At 41.8% G+C, this 12685-nt stretch overlaps 1 protein-coding gene across 1 annotated transcript; it reads left to right on the forward strand.

Moving 5' to 3' along the window:
* Positions 1-524: 524 nt before the first annotated feature.
* On the forward strand, positions 525-9895 carry SDHAF4 (succinate dehydrogenase complex assembly factor 4). Its single transcript, XM_063441131.1, has 3 exons — positions 525-674; positions 5334-5486; positions 8742-9895. Exons 1-3 carry the CDS (start codon positions 602-604, stop codon positions 8849-8851), a joined length of 336 nt encoding a protein of 111 aa, XP_063297201.1. The 5' UTR covers positions 525-601; the 3' UTR covers positions 8852-9895.
* Positions 9896-12685: the final 2790 nt, after the last annotated feature.

The following is a 12685-nucleotide window of genomic DNA, read 5'->3' on the forward strand; positions in this document are numbered from 1 at the left end:
GACAAGCTTCTGAAGCTCTGTCCTTAAGGGGTTAAGTTAATTAAAATGTCTCAGCCCTTCCCTTGGGCCTCCCCCACAGACACCCTACAATCACAGTGTCCAGGGATTACCATCAGATGTTGTGGGGTAGTCAGTAATATAGCCACTGACTTCATTATATCCCAGATCTGCAGCCATTCCTCTTTATTTCTTATGTCGTCATGTGGCAGACAGGGTGACTTCAGCAAAGCGTTTTGAACTGTTTGTATAGAGTCTGACGTCAAGGAAAAAACATAATCATCCAATCAGACTTATGAACTAACCGGCCACTCTGGTTATGGTAGCCAATCAGCAGCTGGTTATGGTACCCAATCAGCGGCTTCTTATGGTAGCGAATCAGAGGCTGGTTATATTAACCAATCGGCGGCCGGTTATGGTAGCCAATCAGCGGCTGGTTATATTAGCCAATCAGCGGCTGGTTATGGTAGACATTTAGAAACTGTCTCTGATAACCTATCGCGTTGTGCGAACTATCCCACGAGGTTCCCACGATAACAGGAAGTGTCGCTGAGTCCGATAGAGGTCGCGGTAGGTGACATCGGGTTCTTTTGGTTACCGCAGGATGGCCGCTCTGGCGCTCTCTTATCCGGTATGGGGGTCCGCGGGAGCCCGGGCTGTACATCGCTCCGTGCAACGTGAGTGTCATAGAATAATACTGCAACCTACCGTGCGGCCACCGCTACTTACTGTATGAACACACCGAGTATAATAACACCGGCCGGCAATGTACACACCGAGTATAATAACACCGGCAATGTACACACTGAGTATAATAACACCGGCAATGTACACACTGAGTATAATAACACCGGCAATGTACACACTGAGTATAATAACACCGGCAATGTACACACTGAGTATAATAACACCGGCAATGTACACACTGAGTATAATAACACCGGCAATGTACACACTGAGTATAATAACACCTGCCGGCAATGTACACACTGAGTATAATAACACCTGCCGGCAATGTACACACTGAGTATAATAACACCTGCCGGCAATGTACACACTGAGTATAATAACACCGGCCGGCAATGTACACACTGAGTATAATAACACCGGCCGGCAATGTGCACACTGAGTATAATAACACCGGCCGGCAATGTGCACACTGAGTATAATAACACCGGCCGGCAATGTGCACACTGAGTATAATAACACCGGCCGGCAATGTGCACACTGAGTATAATAACACCGGCCGGCAATGTGCACACTGAGTATAATAACACCGGCCGGCAATGTGCACACTGAGTATAATAACACCGGCCGGCAATGTGCACACTGAGTATAATAACACCGGCCGGCAATGTACACACTGAGTATAATAACACCGGCCGGCAATGTGCACACTGAGTATAATAACACCGGCCGGCAATGTGCACACTGAGTATAATAACACCGGCCGGCAATGTGCACACTGAGTATAATAACACCGGCCGGCAATGTGCACACTGAGTATAATAACACCGGCAATGTACACACTGAGTATAATAACACCGGCAATGTACACACTGAGTATAATAACACCGGCAATGTACACACTGAGTATAATAACACCGGCAATGTGCACACTGAGTATAATAACACCGGAAATGTGCACACTGAGTATAACAACACCGGCAATGTGCACACTGAGTATAATAACACCGGCAATGTGCACACTGAGTATAATAACACCGGCAATGTGCACACTGAGTATAATAACACCGGCAATGTGCACACTGAGTATAATAACACCGGCAATGTGCACACTGAGTATAATAACACCGGCAATGTACACACTGAGTATAATAACACCGGCCGGCAATGTACACACTGAGTATAATAACACCGGCCGGCAATGTGCACACTGAGTATAATAACACCGGCCGGCAATGTGCACACTGAGTATAATAACACCGGCGGGCAATGTGCACACTGAGTATAATAACACCGGCGGGCAATGTGCACACTGAGTATAATAACACCGGCGGGCAATGTGCACACTGAGTATAATAACACCGGCGGGCAATGTGCACACTGAGTATAATAACACCGGCCGGCAATGTGCACACTGAGTATAATAACACCGGCCGGCAATGTGCACACTGAGTATAATAACACCGGCAATGTGCACACTGAGTATAATAACACCGTCCGGCAATGTGCACACACTGAGTATTTGCTGCCCAATTAAATAAAAATCACTCTTTTAGTTATTACACCAAAAATAAATAAATGAACATGCATTCATTTAAAAGGAAACTATAGTGTAACAAGATTAATAGATAAAAGAGCCAAGTTCTCTTGTAATATATGAAAACATAGGGTTGCCACCTTTCTTGGAAATAGTACCGGCCATGCTAATTTGCATACTTAAATATGTATGTGTGATGTCACTGGACACAGCATCACGAGATGTTGCGTAACATTTGGAAGAGGAAAGTTACATACAGACATCCAGTGATATACAGACACAGACATTCGGATACAGTCATAGACACTGTCATACATAGACATACAGACACCGACAGGTGTCGGACTGGGAAAAAAATTAGGCCCGGGCATTTTTCAATCAGAGCGGCCCCCTAAGAAGGGGGCGGGGCCAGAGAGGGTGTGTTTTGTCATCACTAATGACAAGCACGCCCCCCTCAAAGTGAGCATGTTGGTTCAATGCGCAGAGCCCCGCTAAAGAGCTCTAGCATTAGAAAAAGGCCCTGAATTTGTTCTGCGCAGCGCAAGCAAATTTAATAACATGCTTGCACTGAGTTGGCTTTTAAAGTGAGATACCAGAGGACAAAAGGGCAAGGACAGTGTATGGTGCATGTGTTTGGAGCCTGCTTGTGGGATTGCGTGTGTGTAGAGTGTGGTGTGGTATTGTGTAAATAGGTCAATTTCATTTGTGTTTGTGGTGTAATATGTGTGGCTAGGGGCTGTACAGAGTGTGTGTATAGGGGGCATAGTGTTATAGGGGATGTAGCGAGTGTGTGCATATGGGCTGTAGTGTGTGTGTATATAGGTGACGTTGTGTGTGTAGGGATTGTAGAGAGGGTGTGTTTAGAGAATGTAGTATGTGTTTGCTGACAAGGAATGTAGTGTGTGTGTGTAGGAGATCTAGTATGTAAAGGACCCAGAGTGTGTATAGGAGATTGTGTGTGTGTGTGTGTGTGTGTGTGTGTAGAGGATTAAGAGTGCATATAGGGTAAGGGATCTAGCGTGTATCTGGAGTGTTATGTATGTAGTTGTGCTGTGTGAGGGGTGCTGTAGTGTGTGTGTGTGTGAATGTGTATATATATATATATATATATATATTTATATAGAAGCACTGTATGTGTGAGGGGCGCAGTGTGTGTGTATGTAAGAGGGGTGCTGTGTGTGAGGGTGTTTTTATCTGCCGTCACATTCTAGGTTTCTAATTTTATTTGTCTTTTAACTCACTGAGGGTTATTTTATATATTATATATATGTGTGTATATATATATGTGTGTGTGTGTGTGAGCGAGGGTGCTGTCTGAGGGTGCTGTGTGTGAGTGACTGTGCGCTGTATGTCGGGGTGCTGTGTGGGTCTGGGTGCTGTGTGTGTCTGGTGGTGCTGTGTATGTCTGGGGGTGCGTGGAGGCGTCTGCCCTGGACTGCATGGAGGCAGCAGGCTGGGGCAGCACACGTGGGAGCAGTCTACCTGCAGCTCCTCTCTGCTCCCTTGCTCTGTACAGTGATATGGGTGCCAGAATATGACGTAATTCCGGCCCCAGCATCATTACAGACAGTGCGAGGGAGTAGAGAGGAGCCGCAGGTCGACTGCTCCCTCGCACACAGGAAGAGCAGCCCCACGTGACCTCAGGGAAAGATCCACTCAGCTCTTCCAAAGGTAGGGAGGCTGGATTTAAATAAAAAATTAAAATTTGTGAGAGTGTGAGAAAATGTGTGTGTATGCGCATGTCTCTGACAGTGTGTAGGTGTGTGTATGTCAGTGTGCGCATGTCTCTGACAGTGTGTAGGTGTGTGTATGTCAGTGTGTGCATGTCTCTGACAGTGTGTAGGTGTGTGTATGTCAGTGTGTGCATGTCTCTGACAGTGTGTAGGTGTGTGCATGTCTCTGACAGTGTGTAGGTGTGTGCATGTCTCTGACAGTGTGTAGGTGTGTGTGTCAGTGTGTGTGTATGTCTTTGTCAACTTGTCAGTGTGTGCGTGTATGTATGTCTGTCAGATAGTGTGTGTCTGTTTAGGTACCTGACCCTCTGATCACATGAGAGGTGTTTTTACTTGTTTTCCAACTCTGTGCTGGTTTCGCCGTGGCTTGTCCTGCCTCCATAGTTGAGATGATCAACCTTTATGATCTCAGCTAAGCCAATTCTTTCACATAGAAAAGCATTGAGAGGATATTGCACATGATCTCTATGGGAAACATTAAGAGCCTCCATACTGAGCACGGACACAGGACTCTCTAGTGGCCGTCTGAGTGACTGAAGTGACTCAAGTGTCCCATTTAACCCCTTAAGGACACATGACATGTGTGACATGTCATGATTCCCTTTTATTACAGAAGTTTGGTCCTTAAGGGGTTAAAAAACAAAAAAAAACTGGTTCCTAACTATTTTAGTTGGCTCCTAGATTCCAAACAAATTTGTCAAGCTCTGCTTTAAAGGTCTAGAGCAGGGGGTCTTCAAACTATGGCCCGTGGGAAGGAAGAAAGACAGGCCGTGAGGACGGAAGAGCCACTCTGACTCCCATCAGCCACAGCCACCCTCCTGCAAAAAAAAGTAAGGAAAATTAGCTGTGACTGTATGTCAGTATGTGTGTATGTATGTATGTATGTATATGTATGTGTTTGTATGTATATATCAGTATGTTTGTGTGTTTGTATGTCTGTGTGTATGTATTTCAGTATGTGTCTGTGTGTGTGTGTGTGTCAGTATGTATGTATATATCAGTATGTGTCTGTATGTATTTTAGTATGTGTGTGTGTGTATGTATGTCCCCATGCGTATTTGTGTCTGAATGTATGTTAGTGTGTGTCTTTATGTGTGACTGTTTCAGTACGTATAGGAATATGTTCACATTTTTTTTCAAACTATAGTCCGGCCCTCAACAGTGTTTCAGGGACAGTGAACTGACCCCCTGTTTAAAAAGTTTGAGGACCCCTGGTCTAGAGTGTCCCTTTACATTTGTAATTCTTTGTGAATTCCCTGCAGTTCTCACTTTAGTGAATACGTTTGACAGAAACGTACTGCTCATGTCTTAAAATACTCCATAAATGAATAGGCTGCGCCTCTATATTCTTTAATATAAAGTCTTTGTTTACATTTCAGTGTGTATAGGAGTGTGGCACTCTGCCAGAACAAGCACCAGTATCCCACCACAGACCACTGGCTCAACCAAGAAACCTCTTAAAAAACCAAAAACACCGCAAGGGCGATTTGATGAAACTGAACAGTCTAGTGTGCAGAAAGACTCCCTAGAAAGTAAGAATAGAACTCATTTACCAAATGTTACCCAATTCGAAAATAAATCCACTTTGGATGTGCATCGTCTACATTTATATACAGATGTTTGTGTTGCAAAACTGTCCCACCACTGTAATTTCCCACATCTGCTTTACAGTGAACACAGCCTCCCATTGCTGTCTCACTCTTGGACCATCCTTTCTAGCCACTTGCTTGGCAATCTTCAGGCAAGAGTTATTGCATCCTGAGGAAAGGTGTTTTATATATTTTTTACTTGGCCTAATTTTTTTCTATAATAGTTGAACCATGTGGGGTTTAAAGGGTTACTCCAACTCTTAATGTCTAAGTTTTTAAATGAATAATACTTTTATTTGGCATTATTCTTTAGGATCCTTCCTAAAAAGTTTTATTTACCTTACTTCAGTGCCTGGCGAAGTTACCGGTGTGACTTTCTAAGCTATTTTTTGCCATAACAGCACCTGCATGAGGTACAATCTAAGGCTTCACATAGAGAAGCCTTTGATTGGACCATTTAACAAGCTCAGAACATGAGCTCTGAGCCGGGGAGGGGGAGGAGGAAAAGTTTTAAAAAATGGAAGGGCTGCCCACAGGGATAGAGAGGATATCCTTGCTTCCTGTTGCAGGTAAGAGAAGCTCAATACGTCGCCAGTGTGCAGTGCATAGGTATTTTATGAGTTTACAGTAGGCAGTCTGGAACAGGCTTTTGGGCTGAATAAGTTCGGTGTCACAAGTGCCAATATCTTAGTGTGTGCATTGTTTCATTCAGAAACCCAGCAACAAACTGACTCCTAGCACCATGACCAGTTCTAAAAGCAGAAATGGCCATGGTGTTTGGAGTGTTCCCTTAACCCCTTAAGGACACATGACATGTGTGACACGTCATGATTCCCTTTTATTCCAGAAGTTTGGTCCTTAAGGGGTTAAGAAAGTTCTGCAATTTATGTCATTTTGAGAAAACTAATATTTTCAACACTAAATAGAAAGAGTATGATCCCAAAACTAGCAGTCACTGCAGTATATTATTTTGACGATTCCTAAATAAACTGCAATTAATTGGAGATATATAGTTTTTATTGATATTTTTTGTTTCAATACAACAAGAGAATCGACAGAAAAGAGATGCTGAAACTATGTATGTGCACATATCCAGAAAGACCCAAAATGAAACTAATAAACAAGGAAGATTTCCAAAATATAAAAGAACTGGGCTTTCTCCCCCACTCGTAGTGGTATATAGACCAGCAAGATGGGTAAAGAATGAAAGTGAAAGCAGATAAGGAGCCAAGTTCAAGTGAGTGTGAGGCAGATCTCCCCCTTGGATCCCCACAACACTTCATCTAGTTTCGGGAGTATAAAAAAAGAGAAGGAAGGGAGATGCAAATTAGGACCCCGAAGGGGAAATATCTCCATCCAAGGGGATTCTTTTTTCAGAAATTGGTCAGTGGTTTAATTAATGGCTACAGTCAACTACTCCATTTTGATCAGGTATGACCTTTTAGCATGTGCCTGGGAGGGCTGCACGACTTTCTAGCATTTACCTAAACAGATCCTAAGAGCAGATAAGTTTATGGGCTATTCAAGAGTGCCAACCATGGGTCAGGAACTAGTTAAAAGAACACTATAGTCACCTAAATTACTTTAGCTAAATAAAAGAGTTTAAGTGTATAGATCATTCACCTGCAATTTCACTGCTCAATTCACTGTCATTTAGGAGTTAAATCACTTTGCTTCTGTTTATGCAGCCCTAGCCACACCTCCCCTGGCTATGATTGACAGAGCCTGCATGAAAATAATAACTGGTTTCACTTTCAAACAGATGTAATTTACCTTAAATAATTGTATCTCAATCTCTAAATTGAACTTTAATCACACACAGGAGGCTCTTGCAGGGTCTAGCAATCTATTAACATAGCGGGGGATAAGAAAATCTTAATTAAACAGAACTTGCAATAAAGAAAGCCTAAATAGGGCTCTCTTTACAGGAAGTGTTTATGGAAGGCTGTGCAAGTCACATGCAGGGAGGTGTGACTAGGGTTCATAAACAAAGGGATTTAACTCCTAAATGGCAGAGGATTGAGCAGTGAGGCTGCAGGGGCATGTTCTATACACCAGAACTGCTTCATTAAGCTAAAGTTGTTCAGATGACTACAGTGTCCCTTAAAGTATAGGCACTATAGTAATAATTGGGTAAAATGGACTCCCACAATGGTTTAATCTTAGGACATGGCCACCAGGAATGCAAGTACGTACCCTCCTAACCACAACTGCGGAAGCAAGTGGAGACCAGACCTCGCCTAATTTTAGCTAGTCAAGAGTGGTGAAATGGCCAACACCATAAAGCAGTTCTTAAAATCATTGTGTTATCAAAGATGTCTCCCACTTAGAAGTAGACTGTGGTTGGTGTAGATAAATCAGTAAGACGACGTCAGACTACAGTAAAGAATGGAGCCCTATTTTCTTATGGAAATGGAAATGTCGTCCAATGGATTCACAGAAAGCAGGTTCCCCCAAACGGATAAGCTTGTAAGAATTTCCACTTAAAGTAGAGAAGTTGGTTAGCCCGGAAGAATTCAGACAATGGCAGTTGGTGCTTCTCCACAAAATCCTGAGCCATTAGGTGTCGTTTCTTGTAGATTCCTCTCTGGACCACCATTTGAAAGCTGAGTGGAAATTCCCTTGGCAACTCCTGGTTAAAGAATAGAGTGAACACTGTTACTCTGTGCGGAGAGACCGCCCACAACCCTGTATTTCTCTCAAAGCTGTAAGTAGTGCAATACAAATATATATTTTAGATATAGGCAAAGGAGGCCATGCCTCCTCTGTTAGGTTGAGGGAGGCGAACAGGTAAGCATTGCCAAGGTAGTCTCGGCATTGGAAAAAGGCGAGTAAATCTTGGATTTTTTTTCTTTTTAATTTGAATGCACCTGATACCTTCGTAAGAGTAGGGACAGGGACACTGTAGCATTAGGAATACAAATGTGTATTCCTAGTGCAATAATGTTCCTTTAAACACTAGCCTGTGGTGCATGGGTCTAAAGTAGCCAAGCTATTATAACGGAGTTGGATATTTTTTCCAAATCTGCTATTAGTGCCTCTAATTCGTTTTAACGTGGTACAGTTGTGCATTTAGTAAATAACCATAATACATATCCCATGAGTCTGCCTATGTGAGAGGGTCAGTATGGGTTGTGCAAGGATTTTATATCTGAACCTCTATGTATGTACATTTGTTTTCTTTGTATTGTTTTAAAGGATACCCAGATGATGTCAATCCCATAACAAAGGAAAAAGGTGGACCTAAAGGACCAGAGCCTACTCGCTATGGAGACTGGGAGAGAAAAGGACGCTGTATAGATTTCTAGATTTTTGATCGTTTTACCAGTAGCAGATTATTTATATACGATTTAAGTATTCTTAATCACCTACGAGACTATGTACTATTTTGTTAATTGTTGAGAATTGCATTTTAGGTCAAAAGGTAATATTGTAAAAATTCAACAAGACAATTATGTTTTCAGATTGTTTATGCTTTGATTTTCTGATAAACCCTTCTTTAGTCAATAGCCCTATTATTTTAAACAAGCTTCTAGGCTTAAAGTGCATCAACCATGTCCAATAGGAATAGGTCTTACTTTTGTGAGAATGTGTAGATTATTATTAACGAAAGCAGCAACCAGAGATTTTTATTTTTTTTATATATGTTTAAAGTAATCTAAAAATTATAATAATAGCCCAACCGATAACAAACTTTTATTTGACTATCTGGTTGTAAAATTCTCACAAGTGATAGTCTGTCTTTAACACCCCTCTTCCCACGCAGAAGTCAAGTAACTTTTGTAAAAAGAATTGTATAAATTGAAAAGTCAATGTTTTAAAACCACAAGGACATTAAGTTTTTTTTTGTATGTTATATGTTCTGGGTATAAAACTCACTAAGAGAGAACTAATATATTGGGGCAGACGAAGGATATATAGTGATTGAATAAATGTGAATGGTTCTGACTGAGAAATATGTGTATAATGTACAACATGACATAATGTTTGAAATTGGTGATGCTTGTGGACCTATAACATTTCACAATAAAACATGCAAGGAATTTGACAAACGTTGTTATGGCCAGCAAACCTGCAGGAAAAAAGGCAACCAGGGCCCTTCTCATTAAGACCAAGGAAATGATCTAGGTGCCATGTCCCTCTCGTCTTAACCAAGCAATGTAAAATGTTGTTCTGAAATGTTTACATTGCAGGGTTTAAATGCCTCTAGTGTCTGTCGTACTGAGGAGGACCCCATGCAACACAGATACGCAACTTCAAGAAGTTTACTCCTCACCTTACATTCTATTTTTTTTCTACAGATTGTGATGTCCCCTGTCAAACTAACATGATTTATGTACAGTTTTAAAGAACATATTTTGAATGTCTGATTTATTTGATCATGTAATGAACACCAGTCATATATTTTTCTATGTATGTATGTGTGTGTGTGTGTGTGTGTGTGTATATGTATGTGTGTGTATATATATATATATATATATATATATATATATATATATATATATATATATATATATATACACACACATTTACAAACAGTTTCTTCTATGTTTTTCTTTAATGTATTATTCCACCTAATGGTTGTTTTGAAGTATTGCACCTTTATATCAAATATATAACTGCTATAACTTGGACCTAGGTTTGTTATACTTGTTACTAATAGGGGTAGCTGCCTGTGGAATGAGATGGGCTTATTGTAATTTTGACACCAATTTTCAGGCATTTATACTGTTTTTGTTTTGATGTTTCCATTTGTTCTTTTATTTAAAATTTTCAAGAGAGGGTACAGAAAGGAAAAAAAAGGGGGAGGGGAAGGGAACATCAGCAATGTAACACATAGCAAATCACATTTTGAGCCGACAGACTGCTCCTCCAGGCATACAGGAATGTACAGATACTGTTTGTTTTTTAATGTTGATTATGCATGACTAGGGACAGATAGAAACGCTGCATTTATTTTTTTTGTCTGTATCCTGTGTGCATTAATAAATATAACTATATGTGACAACTACACTGTGCAGCCCTTGGATTATTTTTTAACTCTTCCATTGTTCTGTCTCAAATCCCATTAGTAGTTTAGAGTTTCCTTTTAATACATACGGCAGTTTAGAACTGCTTTAACCCCTTAAGGACACAGCTTCAGATGCTTGTCTTACGCTTAATGACACAAGCAATTTTTGCATTTTCTTGCTGTTTGCGTTCAACTGCAATTTGCATCTCTCTCGTTTATTGCACCGACACATATTATATACTGCTTTTTAAAGGACAGAAAGGGCTTTAATTTGATGTAAAATATATATATATATATATATATATATATATACTTATTTATTATTAAAAAAAAATACAGAACAATGCAAAAAAAAAGAGAAATGTTGTGTTTTTTGTACAGTTTTTGCAATAATAATGTGTGCCTAATTAGTGCAGGTTAAAGAAAGTAATTAGAAATAAATTAATTTAGTTGTTCTGATTTACAGAATATATAATGTGTCTGGGATTTTAAGTCTCTTTTGGTAGTTACAGGTCACAAAGCACAAGGAGTAAAATAAACTTTTAATGTTCAGCGATTTTAGAATTTGGTATGTTTGTCTTGTAAGCCTAATGGCCATAAAAGAAAACAAAATTGCCACACAAAAGTATATATTTATATAAAGAAGACATCACAGGCTATTTACCTAAGGTTGTTTTGACACTTTCTACGTAGCCATTTCACCGCCAATCTCTGCTAAATATTGGAGTAAAATTGTGTTTTTTGGGGGTTTTCGCACACAAACTTATAACAAAGAACTTCTCATGTGTATTTTGTAAAGTTGGTGTGTGCTATTCCTGTGCAAAGTTTTATTTTGTGTTCAGTTACTTCTGCTGAGTACAACGATACCCCCATTGTATGTCTTTGGCACTATTTCGTGAAGCTACAGTGCCATATAGGAGACCTGTCCGTTTCAACATTTACAGTAGAATTTTGAGAGGCAGATTTAATGGGCTTATGCTTCAATTTGGGGTATTATAGCAGTTTGACTGTTGAAAAAAAAAAAACCCACAAAGGCCTACCATTTGTAAAAGTAGACACTCCAGGGTATCTCATATGTGCATATTGTGCCTTAACATGCCCCCATTTTTTTTACCATTACATGTCAGTAGTCAGTGATCAATTGGCAAGGAAGGGGTTAATTTTATTAAGGGGGGGTGGGATTTAATTTATCTTTATTTTATTAGTTTTACACAGGGAGAAGATCAGCAGCACTGATCCGTCTCCCTGCACTTCACACAGAACTCGGAAGTGCAGGGAGGCGGAAGGTGAGTACATGCAGCACGTGTGCTAGTTCTGACAGCCTGTCAGAGCGAGCACTGCTGCTGGGGCAGACTGATCGGGTGCTCCCGGTCTGCCTCTAATACAGAGGCAAACCGGAGCACCGTTAACCCCGCGATTGCCGCGTTCTGGGGTCAACTTTAGTAAATGAGTGGGGGCGGGGCCGGGCCGCCGACCTGGAAGGTCGCAAGTCAGAGCGGCTCCGGCCAAACACAACGAGAAACACGACAAAACTTCGTATAATTTTCATATAATAACCAAAGCGACCCGACAGCACCGACGCCCAGTGCCGCGGTACAGATGGACCTGGGGAGAGGCTGGCTCGCTGAGCTACAGTCCTCCAGGGGAGAGAAACGCGGCGCCATAACCCGGGCCTTCTCCGTCGGTGAGCGAGGCAGACGGCCGCTGCCTCGCTATCCTGCACCACTGAGCCCGGCCAACGGCCCTGATCGGCTCAGACCTGGCTCCGTTCCCCCCCCTATGGACCGGGGGGGTGATCCCGGTCCTCACCCGGTGACCGTAAGCGAGAACCTGCATCTGAAGCCGGGGAACCTGATCGCTGCCTCCAAGATGGCGGGCGCCACGTGCGCCGACTACATAAAGGTGAAGCCCCCCTCCTAGTGTCCTCGACCCACAAAATGGCTCCTAAGAGATGATCCCGCTACACAGGGAAGCAGAAATTATCTTATTAATCCCAGCAACCACGCATGCCACCAACGCAAGCAATAAGAGCTTTGAGGGTGCGGGTAACAGCAGCGGCACCACGGAGATAGGTCACCAAACATCGACCACTCCAGTCCGGGGTGATATCTGCCCAGCGAGACATCCCTAC

Source organism: Pelobates fuscus, chromosome 2 (assembly GCF_036172605.1).
Source record: "Pelobates fuscus isolate aPelFus1 chromosome 2, aPelFus1.pri, whole genome shotgun sequence".
Classification (NCBI taxonomy): Eukaryota; Metazoa; Chordata; class Amphibia; order Anura; family Pelobatidae; genus Pelobates; species Pelobates fuscus.